Source organism: Zophobas morio, unplaced genomic scaffold, assembly GCF_036711695.1.
Source record: "Zophobas morio isolate AGI-343-1 ecotype UQ-CSIRO unplaced genomic scaffold, CSIRO_AGI_Zmor_V1 ptg000030l, whole genome shotgun sequence".
Classification (NCBI taxonomy): Eukaryota; Metazoa; Arthropoda; class Insecta; order Coleoptera; family Tenebrionidae; genus Zophobas; species Zophobas morio.
The window spans coordinates 1,966,492-1,986,401 of NW_026972135.1; the positions used below are offsets into that span (position 1 = coordinate 1,966,492).

Below are 19,910 nucleotides of genomic sequence, written 5' to 3' on the forward strand. Positions count from 1 at the left end.
ATTCGATATTGCCGTTTTTCATGTTTTCGAATTTTTCAAATGTTTTGATTTCTTAATCCATCTATTTTTCGACTTCCCGGTTTTACATTTTTGTGTTTTTCATTTGTCGTTTTTTCAAATTTTCGATTTTCCAATTTTTCAAATTTGACATTTATAAACTGTCAATTTTTCGATTTTTCAATTAATCGATGTTTTGATTTTCCCATTTCTTTACTTTCGAGGGTTTCGATATTCCTGTTTTTCAATTCTTTAACTATTCGATTTTTCATTTTTTAGTTTTTTTAAGGTTTCGATTTTTCGACTTCACTTTTGGGATTTTTCGATTGCTCAATTTTTCGACTTTTTAACTTCCCAGTTTTTTGGATATTTCAGTTTTCGGATTCTTCAGTTTTTCCATTTTTCAGTTTTCGATATCTCAGTTTTGGAATTTTTCAATATTTCGATTCTTCGACTTTTCGATTTTTGACTCCTGGATTTTCAATGTATCGATTATTTTATTTTTTCGATTTTTAAATTTTAGATTTTTTAATTTTTAAAATTTTAGATTTTTCGATTTCTCGAATTTTCATTTCAGCTCTTCCATATTTCAATTTTTCAAATGTTTCGATTTCTTAATCTTTCGATTTTTCTACTTTCCGGTTTTAGATTTTCTGTTTTTCAATTGTCGTTTTTTCGATTTTAAATTTTTCAGTTTTTGGATATTTTAATTTTTCAATATTTAAAATTTTAGATTTTTCGATTTCTCGGTTTTTCATTTCAGTTCTTCGATATTTCCGTTTTTCATGTTTTCGAATTTTTCAAATGTTTTGATTTCTTAATCCATCGATTTTTCGACTTCCCCGTTTTAGATTTTCTGTTTTTCAATTGTCATTTTGTCAAATTTTCGATTTTTTAATTTTTCAAATTTAACCTTCATAAACTCTCAATTTTTAAATTTTTCAATTAATCGATGTTTTGATTTTCCCATTTCTTGACCTTCGAGTGTTTCGATTTTCCTGTTCTTCAATTGTTTAATTTTTTGATTTTTCAGGTTTTCGATTTTTCAAATTTTCGAATTTTTAAGGTTTCTATATTTCGACTTCACTTTTTCGATTTCTCAATTTTTCAATTTTTTAATTTCTCAGTTTTTGGATATTTCAGTTTTGGGATTTTTAAGTTTTTCGATTCGTCAGTTTTTCTTTCATTTTTCAGTTTTTCGATATTTCAGTTTTGGGATTTTTCAATATTTCTGTTCTTCGACTTTTCCATTTTTGACTTCTGGATTTTTCGATGTGTCGACTTTTTACTTTTTCGATTTTTAAATTTTAGATTTCTCAATTTTTTGGTATTTTAATTTTTCAATATTTAAAATTTTAGATTTTCCGATTTCTCGATTTTTCATTTCAGCTCTTCCATATTTCAATTTTTCATGTTTCGATTTCTTAATGTTTCGATTTTTCTACTTTCCGGTTTTAGATTTTCTGTTTTTCAATTGTCGTTTTTTAAATTTTTCGATTTTTAAATTATAGATTTTTCAGTTTTTGGATATTTTAATTTTTCAATATTTAAAATTTTAGATTTTTCGATTTCTCGATTTTTCAGTTCAGTTCTTCGATATTTGAATTTTTCAAGTTTTCGAATTTTCCAAATGTTTCGATTTCTTAATCTTTTGATTTTTCGGCTTCCCGATTTTAGATTTTCTGTTTGTCAATTGTCTATTTGTCAAATTTTAGATTTTTTAATTTTTCAAATTTGACTTTCATAAACTCTGAATTTTTCGATTTTTCAATTAATCGATGTTTTGATTTTCCCATTTCTTGACCTTCGAGTGTTTCGATTTTCCTGTTCTTCAATTGTTTAATTTTTTGATTTTTCAATTTTTCGAATTTTTAAGGTTTCTATATTTCGACTTCACTTTTTCGATTTCTCGATTTTACGATTTCTCAATTTTTCAATCTTTTAATTTCTCAGTTTTTGGACATTTCAGTTTTGGGATATTTAAGTTTTTCGATTCGTCAGTTTTATTTCATTTTTCAGTTTTTCGATATTTCAGTTTTGGGATTTTTCAATATTTCTGTTTTTCGATTTTTCCATTTTTGACTTCTGGATTTTTCGATGTGTCGAGTTTTTACTTTTTCGATTTTTAAATTTTAGATTTCTCAGTTTTTTGGTATTTTAATTTTTCAATATTTAAAATTTTAGATTTTTCGATTTCTCGATTTTTCATTTCAGCTCCTCCATATTTCAATTTCTCAAATGTTTCGATTTCTTAATCTTTGGATTTTTCTACTTTCCGGTTTTAGATTTTCTGTTTTTCAATTGTCGCTTTTTCAATTTTAGATTTTTCAGTTTTTGGATATTTTAATTTTTCAATATTTAAAATTTTAGATTTTTCGATTTCTCGATTTTTCATTTCAGTTTTCCGATATTTCCGTTTTTCATGTTTCCGAATTTTTCAAATGTTTTGATTCCTTAATCCATCGATTTTTCGACTTCCAGGTTTTAGATTCTTGTGTTTTTCAGTTGTCGTTTTTTCGGCTTTTCGATTTTTCAATTTTTCAAATTTGACATTTATAAACCGTCAATTTTTCGATTTTTCAATTAATCGATGTTTTGATTTTCCCATTTCTTTACTTTCGAGGGTTTCGATATTCCTGTTCTTCAATTCTTTAATTTTTCGATGTTTTATTTTTCAGTTTTTTTAAGGTTACGATTTTTCGACTTTTTAAGTTCTCAGTTTTTGGATATTTCAGTTTTCGGATTTTTCAAGTTTTCCATTTTTCAGTTTTTCTTTCATTTTTCAGTTTTTAGATATCTCAGTTTTGGGATTTTTCAATATTTCGATTCTTCGACTTTTCGATTTTTGACTCCTGGATTTTCGATGTGATTATTTTACTTTTTCGATTTTTAATTTTTAGATTTTTTTATTTTTAAAATTTTAGATTTTTCGATTTCTCGATTTTTCAGTTCAGTTCTTCGATATTTTGCAAATGTTTCGATTTCTTAATCTTTTGATTTTTCGGCTTCCTGGTTTTAGATTTTCTGTTTTTGAATTGTCATTTTGTCAAATTTTCGATTTTTTAATTTTTCAAATTTGACTTTCATAAACTCTCAATTTTTCGCTTTTTCAATTAATCAATGTTTTGATTGTCCCATTTCTTGACCTTTCGATTTTCCTGTTCAATTGTTTAATTTTTTGATTTTTCAGGTTTTTGATTTTTCGATTTTTCGAATTTTCAAGGTTTCTATTTTTCGACTTCACTTTTTTGATTTTTCGATTTTTCAGTTTTTAGATATTTCAGTTTTAGGATTTTTCAATATTTCAATTCTTCGGCTTTTCTATTTTTGACTTCTGGACTTCTCGATTTTTCAATTTTTGGATTTATAAATTTTAGATTTTTCAAACTTCTGATATTTTAATTTTTCAATATTTCTTAATTTTTCGATTTTTCGATCTCCTGGTTTAAGATGTTGTTTTTCAATTTTTCGGTTTGTTAATTTTTCATTTCCGATTTATCGAGATTTGATTGTTCAGGTTTTCGATTTATCAGTTTTCAACTTTTTATTTTGGCACATTTCGGTTTCTCAGTTTATCCAGTTTTCCATTTTTTCATTTTCTGATTTTTCCGCTTTTCCAATTTTTCAACTTTTAACTTTTTGTTTGTCGATTTCTCTGTTTTTCGATTTTTCGACTTCATTACTTTCCGATTTCTCGTTCTTTTGATTTCAATTTTTCAATTTTTCGAATTTTTAAGTTTTTTAATTTTTCGATTTATCGAGGTTTGGATTTTTCCACATTTTGATTGTCAGTTTCTCAATTTATAAATTGTTCAATTTTTAACTTTTCGATTTTTCGATTTTGGCCTATTTCGGTTTCTCTATTGTTCGACTTTTCGACTCCACGATTTCTTGATTTTTTGATTTTTCGATTTCTCGGTTTTTGGATTTTCCAGTTTTTCGATGTTTGATGATTTCGATTCTGTCTTGCTTTTAAGTACTCTTCTTTCCTTCCTCTGTTATTTTTCCATTTTCTTAATTTTTCTCTTGCTTTTCTCTACAACCCACTTTTTTTTCATGTTTTTTTATTTCTCAGTATTTCCATTCTTCAGTCTTTCTTTCGTTTTTCGGTTTGGGATTTTTCAGATTATTTATTATTCAATTTCTCGATTTTCAATTTTCCCATGTTTCAGTTTTACGATTTTTCAATATGTATTTCGATTTTTCAAATTTTGACTTTTCTAAATTCTCAACTTTTCGCTGTTCAATTAATCGATGTTTTGATTTTACCATTTCTTGACTTCCCACTGTTTTGATTTTCCATTTCTTCAATTCTTCAATTTTTCGATTTTGGTTTAAATTTTTTAGATTCTCAGTGTTTCAATTCCTCAGTTTTTTTTTTTCACTTTTCAGCTTTTCGATATTCCAGTCTAGGGATTTTTCAATATTTCGAGTTTTCGACTTTTCAACTTCTGGATTTTTCGATGTGTCGATTTTTGTACTTTTTCGACTTTGGCCTATTTCGATTTCTCAATTCAAAAAACATCCAAAAATTAAAAAATGTAGAACTAAAAAAGAATCGATAAATAGAGAAAGCGAAACAGTGAAAAATCGAAAACTAAAAAATCAAAAATTTAAAAAAAATCGAAAAATTGAAAACTGAAAAATTAAAAGCTCTGAAGTCGAAAAAAAAAATTGGAAAAATGAATAGAAATATTGAAAAATCGAAAAATCGAGAAATCGAAAAATTTAAAATTTAAATAATTGAAATGGAACTAAAACATCGAGAAATTAAAAAATTCTGAAATCGGGAAAAATTTAGAAACCCAAAAATTGACAAATCGAAATATCGGAAAATATAAAACTTGAAAACCGAAAAATTGAAAAAGTAAACCATCGAAAAATAGAGAAATGGAAAATTCGAGACATCAAAAATCGGGAAATCGAAAAGTTAAAAATTAAAAATTACAAAAAATAAAAAAAAAATTAGTTTTTTTGTATTTTCTTCTCTTGCTTTTCCCCCACTTTGAAACTCTCTATTTCTTCCCACGCCTCTTCGTTGAAATCTATAAAAAGAAACTTTGTATTAGAGGACTTTATTCAAAATTAAGACTTCCTCTAAATGCTACCTGTCTTTCGAATTAACTTTATCCTTAAAAAATTAGCTTCGAGAAGAGGAAATTTTTCACGAAATTCCTGAAAACAGGGACGTTTTAAAGCACTTTATGTACCTACTTCATAATTAAACTTTTCGGTAACTTGTTTTATACATCCAACGTTAAAAAAAAATGATCTTGTACCAAAAGAATGATTGATCTATCAAACTCGATAAGAAACAACAAAAACCAAAGCAAATTTTATAAAGTTTTGATGTACTTCACTGAAATACTCGAGTCATTACCACATTGACCTTGACAGACATGCGAAAAATAAATTTTCCAATTTTAAAGCTAACAGATTAATTTGAACTCGATAAAGAGATAATTTTTATTTATAGTGATACAATGATGTGCTGAAAGCAAGTATATTAAGTCATGCTTTTTAAATGTAATTCATTCAGCGCTGGATTAATTACTCTTTAAATCAAAAGAAAAATATAAGAAAAGCTGGAAAAATTTCAGAACTATTTTGATGCTAGTTTATCTTTTGCGTCAAATAAATGTGCACACTGTTGGGAAATCTCAAGTGGTTTGATAACACAAACACCGCATTTCAACGCTGATAACAGTCACTAAAACATCAATAGAGCATTAACAAAAATGATTTTAAATAGAACAACTCCAAAAGTAACAGCCAGTCAAACCGTGAACTCACGGATTCATAGTTTAAGTGGCGAAGTTATAGAATGTGGACCCTACAAATTCATGTGAAACATATCAGAAGAGAGAAAAGTTAGACGCTTAGGTAAGTAAAATAACATTAAATTAACGGGCATTTCATTATGCTTCTTTCGGGAAATAGGACACGATTGTTTTTAACACGTAATTATCACCATGGAGGACAAAACCGAAAGTTTACAAGAAAATTTACAACCTCAACGAAATGCATCGTCGACGAAAAAGGTATTAAGCTTTGTAGTTTATAATAACCCCATCTAAGTCGAAAGAGTACAAAAGTATTCTTTTTCGATAAATACAATTAATTCATTTACATTTTTTTATTACGTTTTAGAATTTTCGCAAAAGATCTGGAACAACAAACAAAGGAAAGAAGTACGAAAATATGATAATCGCCAACATCGTACTTCACATGGTAAGCACCGAAAAAGTAAAAAACTTCTACGTTTCGTCGAACGATGCAAATTTTGGAGCTTTCGATGATGTGGTCATTGAAGTGGAGACAGATAAGGGAATCCAATCAATAGCCGCACAGTTAAAACACAGCAATAAACCAGGAAATTTAGTTATAGCACGACTAGCAAGCAAAAGCGGAGATTTTAGTATCCTAAAATATTTTAAGTCGTTCCAAGAGATAAAGAAAAAACCACAACAATGTATTCTGTTCACGAACCTTAAATTAAACATATTCGAAGACACACAATTTCAACTAGGCGGAAAAAATGTTTGCTTGGAACCTTATAAAATAGAAATTGCTGATGATAGTTTGAAACTTTCTCAACACATAAATTACTGTTATAAATTTCGAATTGTAGAAAACGAAGGAGAAGTTGATTCAGAACTTCAACAGTTTAAGGCATTTCTTGAAAGTTTTAGTCTTTATTCTGACCAACAAAGTCTCGAAACGCTTGAAAATTCAACAGCGAATGACTTCGTGAAGATGTTCTGTTCGAATCAAGAAACGTTCGAAAAATATCTGAAGATTATATCTGAGTGGGATATGCAAGAAGGATCGAAAAAGAAGTTAGAAAAGAAGATGATGCAACGTGCAGTTGCACTTTGTCTGTTGTCTCCGTACATCGAAAATTTTGCTTTTGGAGAAGTCAGCGACAAAGGGGAAATTCTTCGAGAAGCAATTCGTCCATTTGAAATTACGCTGTTGGAAAACGTGGAGTGCGATGTGAAGAAATGGTTGTGGGGCGACTTGGACAAGAATATTGACATCAAAGAACTAAACAAACTGAGATCATTTTATCGTCTTTCTCCTAATTGTATATTTCGGATGGAAGATGTAGATGGAAATGTGTTAGCACAGTTGTTGTGGTTGATGGAGAAACGTCCGCTGATTGTAAAAGAGCACGAAAATATAGAAAAAGCCGTTCAACTTTGTCCCGATGGAAAATTCGTTTTGGTTGGTGAAGGAACATGGAAAGAATGGATGAGAGGTCGTTCCGTGTTCCAGAACCTGTTGGACTTGAAATCCGAACATACTGTATATGAAAAAGTGATGCAGAATTGTACCGTTTCCTTGCAAGGGAAAGCAGTACTTACTCTGATGGACGCGTGTGGAGGAAATGAAGAATTCTTGAAGAATATTAGTGTAAATAATCTTTTAGAAATGATGGACGGCGCACGTCCCATAGACGGGATAAAAGAAGCTCTCCCCAATCCTTATATTGAAAGGTACTTGTCGTTAAATGTGATAGACATTAATTATTTAAAACAACTTAATCATAATACCGTAGTTATTCTAAGTTGCGCAGACAGTTCGAAAGTAATACAAAAATTTACAAAAATTAAACTAACAAAATTCGATGATTACTTAAATAACGCAGAGTGTACAACTTCCAATGCTCCAATTTTCATTATAAGTGAAAATAAATGCAGCGAATCTGAATTTCAGAAAATATGCTCCAAAACACCAAAAACCAAGATCGTACATTATTTTAAATTTCTTAAAAATACAAATTTAGAATGGGTACGAAGCAGAGGGAGTGTAGGAGAATTGCAAAATTACAAATTATCTGATCATTCTAAAAATGAAAACGAGTTTTGGACTTTCGACTTTAGCAACAGCATTAGTTTAGTGTTAGCTGATCCAGGGATGGGTAAAACCGAACTAACAAAAAGCTTAAAAAATAAGTGTTCTGCTAAATACTGGACAGTAATTGTCAGCCCTCAAGAAGCTAATTTATTCTTTAAAAAATCTAAAAAGTCTGATTACCTTAATTTATTCCAAACATTTATCTTAGAGAAAAAGTATCACTACCTTGAAAAGTTCGATAAAGAATTTTTTAAAATGTGTTCTGAGCAATTTCGTGTTTGTTACGTGTGGGACGCTCTTGATGAAATTTCTACCGAATATTTGAAAGACGTGTCAGATTTGATTGTTCTGTTATCAAATAAAGGTTTCACACAATGGGTTACTGGTAGAAAACACTTGAAATCGTTGCTCGAAAAAAAATTTAACACACTTTCGTTGAGTATAAATCAGTTAAATGAGCTCGAGCAACAAGATTATATTAGAAAACGTCTTAATCCTATTATTTCAACTAACAACATAGAAAGTGCTGTTCGAAAAGTTATCTCTAGTTTTGCTTTGATTAAACACATAGATATCTTAGGAATTCCACTTCAGATTTTCATGCTTACAGAAATAGTTCTTCGAAATAACGACAAATATTTACAATTGTTTGGCGATTGTTGGCGCTTGACCGATTTATATCATCACTTCATTGAAGAAAAATTCAACATTTTTTATCAAAATAAATTGTCGCTTGACGTTCAGGATCCTTATTTGAAGCGTATGTTTAACAGAGATAAAGAAAAAATCTTAAACCATTATGAAGAAGTTGCAGTTGGGTTATTATTCTCGGACTGTCTGACTACCAACTGTCAAGAAGATATAGACGATTATATAGCCATAGGTATTATAACTAGCATACAAAATAACGCACCGGTTTTTATACATACGTCTTTTGCGGAATATTTGGCTGCCGCATATTTTGCGAAGAATTTTAAGCTTATTCCTCAGGATAGATTTTTTGAACGGAAATTTGACAACGTACGATTTTTCTTTGACATGTTGTTGGCAAAAAACTCGCCACTTCACACTGCAGTCTTGTATAGGAACTTTGACACCCTAGAAATAAATAATGAAGAAATATTGGGGTGTAAAGACGACGGTGGAAGAAGTGTTCTACATTTAATGTGCTCGTGGGGAAAAAGATATCCACGCCTAACACTAACAAGTTCCAAAAAAAATAAAAAATTTTCGAATTATATTTCCACTTTGCCCAAAAAAATGTCTTTGTCGAAAACGATATCTAGTGTGAGATACACTCTCGATGATTGCGATGAAGTTTCCAAAAGGGAATTAGAAACAAGGGAATATTTAGAAGGAGTGCAACATTTGTTAAAAAAATGTAGTACTTCAGAACCGGATGGACTATTTAAAATGACGCCGTTGTCATTTGCTATAGTCAGTGAAAGTTTAGGTGCGGAATTGGAATTGTTACAGTCAGAAAAGTTTAAGCCAGAACATCTATATAATCAGTGTGATAGAATTAATATTTTGTTTTATTCTACTCTGTTCGGTTATGACAAAGCAATTAAAATTGTTTGTACTAAGCAATTAAATGGTTATTACGATGAAGTCAATTTTAGTTTTGAACGGTCTGGTCTCACAGCCCTTATGGTAGCGTCCGCAAATGGCCACACAGCGATAGTTGAACATTTGTTGCAACTCGGCTCAAAAGTCAATTGTGCTGATCAAAATGGCCAGACGCCTCTTTATGCAGCTTGCTCGAACGGCCATGAAGAAATTGTTGAATGCTTAATGAAATCTGGAGCAGAAATCAATCGCGCTAATTATCATGGTCTCACACCGCTATACGTCGCTGCGAAAAACGACCATCAAAAAGTTGTAGTATGTCTACTGAAACACGGGGCCAAAATCAATTGCTCGGATCAATATGATCGGACACCACTTTACTTAGCTTCCTTCAATGGCCACGAAAAAGTTGTTGAATGTCTAGCGGAATGCGGGGCCAAAATCAACGACTCTTCTGTTGATGGTCAGACACCACTTCATGCAGCTGCCTCAAACGGTTACGAAACCATTGTCAGATGTCTAATGAAACACGGAGCTGAAATCAGCAGCTCTGATAATTACGGGTGGACACCAATTTACGCAGCTTCGTCAAAAGGCCACGAAAAAACTGTCGAGTGTCTAACCAAATGCGGGGCCGAAATCAATCGTCCTGATGATTACGGTGAGACACCACTTTACGCGGCTTCTTCCAACGGAAGCGAAAAAATGGTCGAATGTTTGGTGAAATGCGGGGCCGAAATTAATCGCGTTCATAACTATGGGCGGACACCGATTTACGCAGCGGCCGCAAACGGCCACGAAAAAACAGTCGAATGTTTGGTCAAATGTGGAGCCACAATCAACAACGTTGATAATCATGGTTGGACAGCACTTTACGCAGCTGCTTCGAACGGCCACAAGAAAACTGTCGAGTGTCTGGTGAAATCCGGAGCCGAAGTCAACCACCCTGATAATGCCGGGTGGATACCGCTTCACGTAGCTTCCTGGAACGGTGACAAACAAATTGTCGAATATCTAGTGACACATGGGTCCGAAATCAATCGCGCTGATAATGGTGGTAAGACACCGCTTCACCTAGCTTCCTGCAACGGCGACGTCGAAACCGTCCATTGCTTAGTGAAATGTGGGGCCGAAATCAATTGCTCTTCGAAAGATGGTCGGACACCACTCTACATGGCTTCATCGGAAGGCCACGACAAAACCGTTGAATGCCTAGTGACATGCGGAGCTGAGATCAATCGCGTTGATAATTTTGGTCGGACACCACTTTATGCAGCTGCCAATAACGGCCACGAAAAAGCTGTCGATTGTCTAGTGAAACACCAAGCCGAAATCAACCGCACTGATGATAATGGCCGGACAGCGCTTCACCTAGCTTCCTGGCAAGGCCATGAAAGAACTGTCCAATGTCTTGTAAAACTTGGCGCCGAACTCAACCACGTTGACAATTATGCTTGGACACCGCTTTATGCAGCTTCCAAAATAGGCTCCAAAAAGATTGTCGATTTTTTAGTGAAATCCGGAGCCGAAATCAATCTAACTGACAATGATGGTTGGACACCGCTTCATGTAGCTTCCCGGATGGGTCACCTCAAAACCGTCGAATGCCTGTTGACATCGGGAGCCGACATCAATCGTCCTAGTAAAAACGACGAGACACCTCTTTACTTAGCTTCGTTCAACGTCCACGAAAAAGTTGTCAAATGTCTAGTCAAACACGGAGGCGATATCAATCGCACTAATAAAGATGGCCACACATTGCTTCACGTGGCTTCCTTGAAGAATCGTGAAAAACTTGTCGAATGTCTAGTGAAATGTGGAGCCGAAATCAATCGCGTTGACAATGACGGTTTGACACCGCTTCACGTAGCTTCTTGGAACGGTCACCACAAAATTGTCGAATGTTTAGTCAAATGCGGAGCCGAAATCAACCGGGCTAATGATGACGATCGGACACCACTTCACCTAGCATGCTTGAATGGCCACGAAATTATTGTCGAATGCCTAATCAAATATGGAGCCGAAATCAATTTCATTTCTAAAAATGGTTTCACACCGCTTGATATCGCCATTTTTATGAATCATACTAAAATTGTAAACTTTTTAAATGAAAAATTCGCCAAAAAAACTGGAACTTATAACTAATAACTGAACCTTGATTACGTCATTTCATAATAAATTATTTTTAAATTTTTAAAAATTAACACACTTGGTTTATGAATCAGATTTTACTATTTTTGCAAAAAACTTTAAAAAGAATGTTTATTTCATCAATTTCAGAACATGGTAATTTGTACCTTTTTGGTTTCTTGGACAAGAAGAAAAAATTTTGAATGGTGCACTATTTGAGTGTGAGCAAAATATTTTCAGTGGAATATTGGGAGTTTCTGCGTGTTGAGCATATCTGAAGATAACTTTTACAAAATCACCTTTCAAAATCATTTTTTATTTTACAATTATAAGAAATTGGAAATAGCTTCCCTAATCCAAGTCTTTAAAAAGTGAGCGGTCTATAACATTAATTAGTCGTATCACTATAATACCCATTAGGTACACTTATTTTTCGAAATACTTAACTATAAACTATGATGGGAAGGAAATCTCCTTGATCAAATTCGCTTATTGCTTGTGAGAATCAAAACATTATTCAACTTCTGTTAAGATGATTTTCCTTCGCATCATTGTAATTTTTGTTTAATTTTATTTTTTTATTTATTAGTAAAGTTGTATGTATTTCAACGAAATTAGTATATGTAATGTATAGATAATAACATGCTATTTGGTTTCTTTTTAGTCACCCTATTTCTGTGTCCTATTCTCCCATTTCGAAGTCCAAAAAATCAAAAGGAACCAATATCCCAAAATTAATAATCAAAATTGGTCCAAGATTATTTCGACACAACTTCCCACGCCTCAATTTTTTGCTTGAATTTGGCAATTCTTCAATTTTTCGTTTTTTTTCTTCAATCTTTCGAATTTTCAAGTTTAAAATTTTCAGTTTTCCAAATTTTGGTTTTTTCAGTTTTTATATTTTTTATTATTCAGTTTTTATTTTCGTTATTTTTTCACTTATTCGATTTTATTTTTTTGCTTTTTCAATTTTAATTTTTTCAGTTTCTCCTTTATTCATTTTTTCGATTTGCAATTTCTCACGTTTTTAATTTTCAATTCCTCATTTTCTGGATTTTTCAATTTTCCGTTTTTTCAATTTTTGGATTTGCAATTTTTCGATTTTAATTTTTTTTTTGTTAGTACTTGCTAAGATAAGACTGATTTTAGCAAATCACATACTCTCTAAGAAGGAAGAGGGTGGGTGGGCGGGCCTAATACATGCCAAGATAGAACTAATTTTTGCAAATCACATACCCTCTAAGAAAACAGAGTGTGGTTGGGCGGGGCTAGTACTTGCCAAGATAAGGTTGAATAATAGTAAGAGTAGCCACTGGAATGAAGAGGGGGCGGTGGGCGGGGCTAATACTTGCTTATAAAACTCTTTAGAAAAACCTAAACTCAGCTCCGCCCACTTCTTTTTCTTTTTTTCTTTTCGTTATTTTTTCACTTATTCAATTTTTCATTTTTTTTATTTTTAAGACATGCGACTCTGAGTTTTCATTTTAAAATTTTTCAATTTTTCGTTTCTTCAATTTTTGGATTTGCAATTTTTCAATTTTTATTTATTTATTTATTTATTTTTGTTAGTACTTGCCAATATAACGTTGAATAATAGTAAGAGTAGCCACTGGAATGAAGAGGGGGTGGTGGGCGGGGCTACTACTTACTTATAAAACTCTTTAGAAAAACCTAAACTCAGCTCCACCCACTTCTTGTCTCCATTTCACTAACTTATTTTATTTACTGTAAAATATGAATTGAATTCTATTTTAACAAGCGGTAGAATCTAAGATTTAAAACAAAGTAAAAAGGCTTCCTCCCACCCACCCTTATTCCATTTTCATCATTCATTCTTATTGGCTATGAAGAGAGATTTTCACGACTTTTTAATCATTCAATTTTTCAATTTTTCAATTTTTATTTTTTTTCCTTCATTTTTCAATTTGAAATGTTTCGAGTTTTCAAGTTTAAAATTTTCAATTTTCCAAATTTTGATATTTTGCAATTTTTCCGTCTTTCATTTTCGTTATTTTTTCACTTATTCAGTTTTTCATTTTTTTTTATTTTTAAGACATACGACTCTTCGAGTTTTCATTTTTAAATTTTTCAATTTTTCGATTTTCCGATTTTTGGAATTTCAGTTTTCAGATTTTGCAATTTTTCTATTTGCAATTTCTCAAGTTTTTAATTTTTAATTTCTCACTCTCTGAATTTTTCGATTTTTCGTTTCTTCAATTTTTGGATTTGTAATTTTTCAATTTTTATTTATTTATTTTTTTGTTAGTACATGCTAAGATAAGACTGATTTTAGCAAATCACATATCCTCCACGAAAGTAGAGGGTGGGTGGGCGGGCCTAGTACATGCTAAGATAAAACTAATTTTGGCAAATCACATACCCTCTAAAAAAATAGAGGGTGGGTAGGCGGGGCTACTACTTGCCAAGATAAGGTTGAATAATAGTAAGAGTAGCCACTGGAATGAAGAGGGAGCGGTGGGCGGGGCTACTACTTGCTTATAAAACTCTTTAGGAAAACCTAATCTGAGCTCCGCCCACTTCTAGTCTCCATTTCACTGACTTATTTTTTTACTGTAAAATGTGAATTGAATTCTATTTTAGCAAGGGGTAGAATCTAAAATTTAAAACAAAGTAAAAAGGGGCCCCTCCCACCCACCCTTATTCCATTTTCATCATTCATTCTTTTTGGATATGAAGAAAAAATTTCACGAATTTTTTAATTATTCAATTTTTCAATTTTTTTTTCTTCATTTTTTTCAATTTGAAATGTTTCGAGTTTTCAAGTTTAAAATGTTCAATTTTCCAAATTTTGATTTTTTTCAGTTTTTATATTTCGTAATTTTTCAGTTTTTTTTTCGTTATTTTTTCAGTTATTCCATTTTATTTTTTTGCATTTTCAATTTTAATATTTTCAGTTTCTCGTTTCTTCAATTTTTCGATTTGCAATTTTTAAATTTTTCATTTTTTTCGTTTTTTCATTTTTATGATAATGCGACTCTTCGAGTTTTCATTTTAAAATTTTTCAGTTTTTCGATTTTCCAATTTTTCGATTTGCAGTTTTCAGATTTTCAATATTTCTATTTGCAATTTCTCAAGTTTTTAATTTTTAATTTCTCACTTTCTGGATTTTTCAATTTTTTGTTTCTTCAATTTTTGAATTTTCAATTTTTCAATTTTTATTTATTTATTTATATTTTTTTTGTTAGCACTTGCTAAGATAAGACTGATTTTAGCAAATCACATACCCTCTAAGAAAGTAGATGGTGGGTGGGCGGGCCTAGTACATGCTATGGTAAAACTAATTTTGGCAATCACATACCCTCTAAAAAAGTAGAGGTGGGGCTAGTACTTGCCAAGATAAGGTTGAATAATAGTAACAGTAGCCACTGGCATGAGGACGGGGCGGTGGGTGGGGCTACTAATTGCTTATCAAACTCTAGAAAAACCTAAACGCAGCTCCGCCTACTTCTTGTCTGCATTTGACTGACTTATTTTATTTACTGTAATTGAATTCTATTTTAACAAGCGATAGAATCTAAAATTTAAAACAAAGTAGAAGGGGCCCCTCCCACCCACCCTGATTCCATTTTCATCATTCATTTTTATTGACTCTGAAGAAAGAATTTCACGACATTTTAATTGTTCAATTTTTCAATTTTTTATTTTTTTTTCTTCATTGTTTTCAATTTGAAATATTTCAAGTTTTCAAGTGTAAAATTTTCAATTTTCCAAATTTTGATTTTTTCAATTTTTATATGTTGCAATTTTTCGGTTTTTCATTTTTGTTGTTTTTTCACTTATTCAATTTTTCAGTTTTTTTTATTTTTAAGATATGCGACTCGAGTTTTCATTTTTAAATTTTTCAATTTTTCGATTTTCCGATTTTTGGATTTCCAGTTTTCAGATTTTGCTATTTTTGTATTTGCAATTTCTCAAGTTTTCAATTTTTAAATTTTCACTTTCTGAATTTTTCAATTCCTTCTTTTCAATTTTTGGATTTGCAGTTTTTCAATTTTTATTTATTTTTTTTTCTTAGTACCTACTTGCTAAGATAAGACTGATTTTAGCAAATCACAGACCCTCTAAGAAGGTAGAGGGTGGGTGGGCGGGCCTAGTACATGCCAAGATAAAACTAATTTTGGAAAATCACATACCCTCTAAGGAAATAGAGGGTGGGTGGGCGGGGCTAGTACTTGCCAAGGTAAGACGGAATAATATTCAATAAAACTCTTTACAAAAACCTAAACTCATATTTTAAGAAGCGGTGGAATCTAAAATTTAAAACAAAGTAAAAACGGGTCCCTCCCACCCACCTTTATTGCATTTTCATCATTCATTCTTATTGGTTCTAAATTTTTCGATTTTTCAATTTTAAAACTATCAAATCAAAAGAAATATTGAAAAAATAGAGGAAATGTAAAAAGGAAAAATTGTGATACGAAATCGAGAAAATCAAAACTATGAAAAACAAAAACAAAGAACTTGAAAAACTGCGGAAACGAAAAATTGAAAAAACGAAACATTAAAAACAAGAAACTGAAAAATCGAAAAATGAAAAATTGTAAAATCGAAAAATTGAGAATGAAAGAAAATGAAAAACGAACAATTGTGATATGGAAAATTTAAAATCGAAGAAAAAGGAAAAACGAAAAATTCTAATACCAAAAAATTGATCGAAGGTAAGTAAATCCACATTTTTACATTCCGTATAAGCAAATCTAAAGAATATTAATGCAGTGATAAGTCACATTTAAGATAGGATTTATTCAGCAAAATTTCAAGGTGACGTCATCAGTTTTTTGGGAGGATAAGTACATATATTTTGGTTAAACATCTATCACGCTTTTCATAACTTTAAAATATCGGTGGACAATAAAAACACAATACAATTTTTCATATCTTTTATTAAAATTGCAAATGTCAAAAGTCAACCACCCTGATAATGCTGGCTGGATACCGTTTCACGTAGCTTCCTGGAACGGTGACAAACAAATTGTCGAATGTCTAGTGACACATGGGTCCGAAATCAATCGCGCTGATAATGGTGGTAAGACACCGCTTCACCTAGCTTCCTGCAACGGCGACGTCGAAACCGTCCATTGCTTAGTGAAATGTGGGGCCGAAATCAATTGCTCTTCGAAAGATGGTCGGACACCACTTTACATGGCTTCATCGGAAGGCCACGACAAAACCGTTGAATGCCTAGTGACATGCGGAGCCGAGATCAATCGCGTTGATAATTTTGGTCGGACACCACTTTATGCAGCTGCCAATAACGGCCACGAAAAAGTTGTCGAATGTCTAGTGAAACACCAAGCCAAAATCAACCGCACTGATGATAATGGCCGGACAGCGCTCCACCTAGCTCCCTGGCAAGGCCATGAAACAACTGTCCAATGTCTTGTAAAACTTGGCGCCGAACTCAACCACGTTGACAATTATGCTTGGACACCACTGTATGCAGCTTCCAAAATAGGCTCCAAAAAGATTGTCGATTTTTTAGTGAAATCCGGAGCCGAAATCAATCTAACTGACAATGATGGTTGGACACCGCTTCATGTAGCTTCCCGGATGGGTCACCTCAAAACCGTCGAATGCCTATTGACATCGGGAGCCGACATCAATCGTCCTAGTAAAAACGACGAGACACCTCTTTACTTAGCTTCGTTCAACCTCCACGAAAAAGTTGTCAAATGTCTAGTCAAACACGGAGGCGATATCAATCGCACTAATAAAGATGGCCACACATTGCTTCACGTGGCTTCCTTGAAGAATCGTGAAAAACTTGTCGAATGTCTAGTGAAATGTGGAGCCGAAATCAATCGCGTTGACAATGACGGTTTGACACCGCTTCACGTAGCTTCTTGGAACGGTCACCACAAAATTGTCGAATGTTTAGTCAAATTCGGAGCCGAAATCAACCGGGCTAATGATGACGATCGGACACCACTTCACCTAGCATGCTTGAATGGTCACGAAATGATTGTCGAATGCCTAATCAAATATGGAGCCGAAATCAATTTCATTTCTAAAAATGGTTTCACACCGCTTGATATCGCCATTTTTATGAATCATACTAAAATTGTAAACTTTTTAAATGAAAAATTCGCCAAAAAAACTGGAACTTATAACTAATAACTGAACCTTGATTACGTCATTTCATAATAAATTATTTTTAAATTTTTAAAAATTAACACACTTGGTTTATGAATCAGATTTTACTATTTTTGCAAAAAACTTTAAAAAGAATGTTTATTTCATCAATTTCAGAACATGGTAATTTGTACCTTTTTGGTTTCTTGGACAAGAAGAAAAAAATTTTGAATGGTGCACTGTTTGAGTGTGAGCAAAATATTTTCAGTGAAATTAGGAGTTTCTGCGTGTTGAGCATATCTGAAGATAACTTTTAGAAAATCACCTTTCAAAATCATATTTTATTTTACAATAATTATAAGAAATTGGAAATAGTTTCCCTGATCCAGGTCTTTTAAAAGTGAACGGTGTATAATATTAATTAGTCATATCACTATAATACCCATTAGGGATGTACTCTTGTTTCTCGAAATAACTATAAACTACGATGCGAAGGAAATCTCCTAATCAAATTCGCTTATTGCTTGTGAGAATCAAAACTTCTATTAAGATGATTTTGCTTCGCATCATGGTAATTTTTACTTTAATTTTAATTTTTTTATTTATAAGTAAAGTTGTATGTATATATTTCAACGAAATTAGTATATGTAATGTATAGATAATAACATGCTATTTAGTTTCTTTTTAGTCACCCTATTTCTGTGTCCTATTCTCCCATTTCAAAGTCCAAAACAGGTCTTTTTTATTTAATAATAAGTGAATCGTTTGCATTTTTTGTCACAAAAAATCAAAAGCAACCAATATTCCAAAATTAGTAATCAAAATTGGTCCAAGATTATTTCGACAGAACTTGCCAAGCCTCAATTTTTTGCTTGAATTTGTCCATTCTTCAATTTTTCATTTTTTTTCTTCATTCTTTCGATTTGAAATGTTTCCAGTCTTCAATTTTAAAATTTTCAGTTTTCCAACTTTTGGTTTTTAAGTTTTTATATTTTGCAATTTTTGAGTTTATTATTTTCGTGATTTTTTTCACTTATTCGATTTTATTTTTTTGCTTTTCCAATTTTTAATTTTTTTTCGTTTTTCCATTTTTATGATAATGCGATTCTTCGAGTTTTCATTTTAAAATTTTTCAGTTTCCCTATTATTCAATTTTCAGATTTTGCTATTTTTCTGTTTGCAATTTCTCAAGTTTTTCAATTTTTCGTTTCTTAAATTTTTGGAATTGCAATTTTTCAATTTTTATTTATTTATTTTTTTTGTTAGTACTTGCTAAGATAATTCTGATTTTAGCACATCACATACCCTCTAAGAAAGTAGAGGGTGGGTGGGCGGGCCTAGTATATGCTAAGATAAAACTAATTTTGGCGAATCGCATACCCTCTAAAAAAATAGGGGGTGGGTGGGCGGGGCTATTACTTGCCAAGATAAGGCTGAATAATATTAACAGTAGCCACTGGAATTAAGAGGGGCCGGTGGGCGGGGCTACTACTTACTTATAAAACTCTTTAGAAAAACCTAAACTCAGCTCCGCCCACTTCTAGTCTCCATTCCACTGACTTATTTTATTTACTGTAAAATGTGAATTGAATTCTATTTTAACAAGCGGTAGAATCTGAGATTTAAAATAAAGTAAAAGGTGCCCCTCCCACCCACCCTTATTCCATTTTCATCATTCATTCTTATTGGCTCTGAAGAAAGAATTTCACATTTTAATTGTTCAATTTTTCAATTTTTTATTTTTTTTTTCATTTTTTTCAATTTGAAATGTTTCGAGTTTTCAAGTTTAAAATTTTCAATTTTCCAAATTTTGATTTTTTCAATTTTTATATTTTGCAATTTTTCGATTTTTTATTTTCGTAATTTTTTCACTTATTCAATTTTTATTTTTTTTTTTATTTTTAAGATATGCGACTCTTCGAGTTTACATTTTTAAATTTTTCGATTTTTCGGTTTTCCAATTTTTCGATTTTCAGTTTTCAGATTTTGCAATTTTTCTATTTGCAATTTCTCAAGTTTTTAATTTTTAATTTCTCACTTTCTGAATTTTTCAATTTTTCCTTTCTTTAATTTTTGGATTTGTAATTTTTCAATTTTTATTTATTTATTTATTTTTTTGTTAGTACTTGCTAAGATAAGAGTGATTTTAGCAAATCACATACCCTCTAAGAAAGTAGAGGGTGGGTGGGCGGGCCTAGTACATGCTAAGATAAAACTAATTTTGGCAAATCATGTACCCTCTCAGAAAATATAGAGGGGGT

At 31.6% G+C, this 19,910-nt stretch overlaps 2 protein-coding genes across 2 annotated transcripts; both read left to right on the forward strand.

Annotated features, from left to right (window-relative positions):
• Nucleotides 1–5,648: 5,648 nt before the first annotated feature.
• On the forward strand, nt 5,649–12,072 carry LOC135138325 (uncharacterized). Its single transcript, XM_064068276.1, has 3 exons — nt 5,649–5,880; nt 5,938–6,038; nt 6,148–12,072. The coding sequence occupies exons 2-3, from the start codon at nt 5,970–5,972 to the stop codon at nt 11,569–11,571; spliced, it is 5,493 nt and encodes a 1,830-aa protein (XP_063924346.1). The 5' UTR covers nt 5,649–5,880; nt 5,938–5,969; the 3' UTR covers nt 11,572–12,072.
• Nucleotides 12,073–16,473: 4,401 nt separating this feature from the next.
• Nucleotides 16,474–17,752, forward strand: LOC135137893 (ankyrin repeat domain-containing protein 50-like). The gene has a single exon (XM_064067663.1). The coding sequence runs from the start codon at nt 16,474–16,476 to the stop codon at nt 17,689–17,691; it is 1,218 nt and encodes a 405-aa protein (XP_063923733.1). The 3' UTR covers nt 17,692–17,752.
• The last annotated feature ends 2,158 nt before the right edge of the window (nt 17,753–19,910 follow it).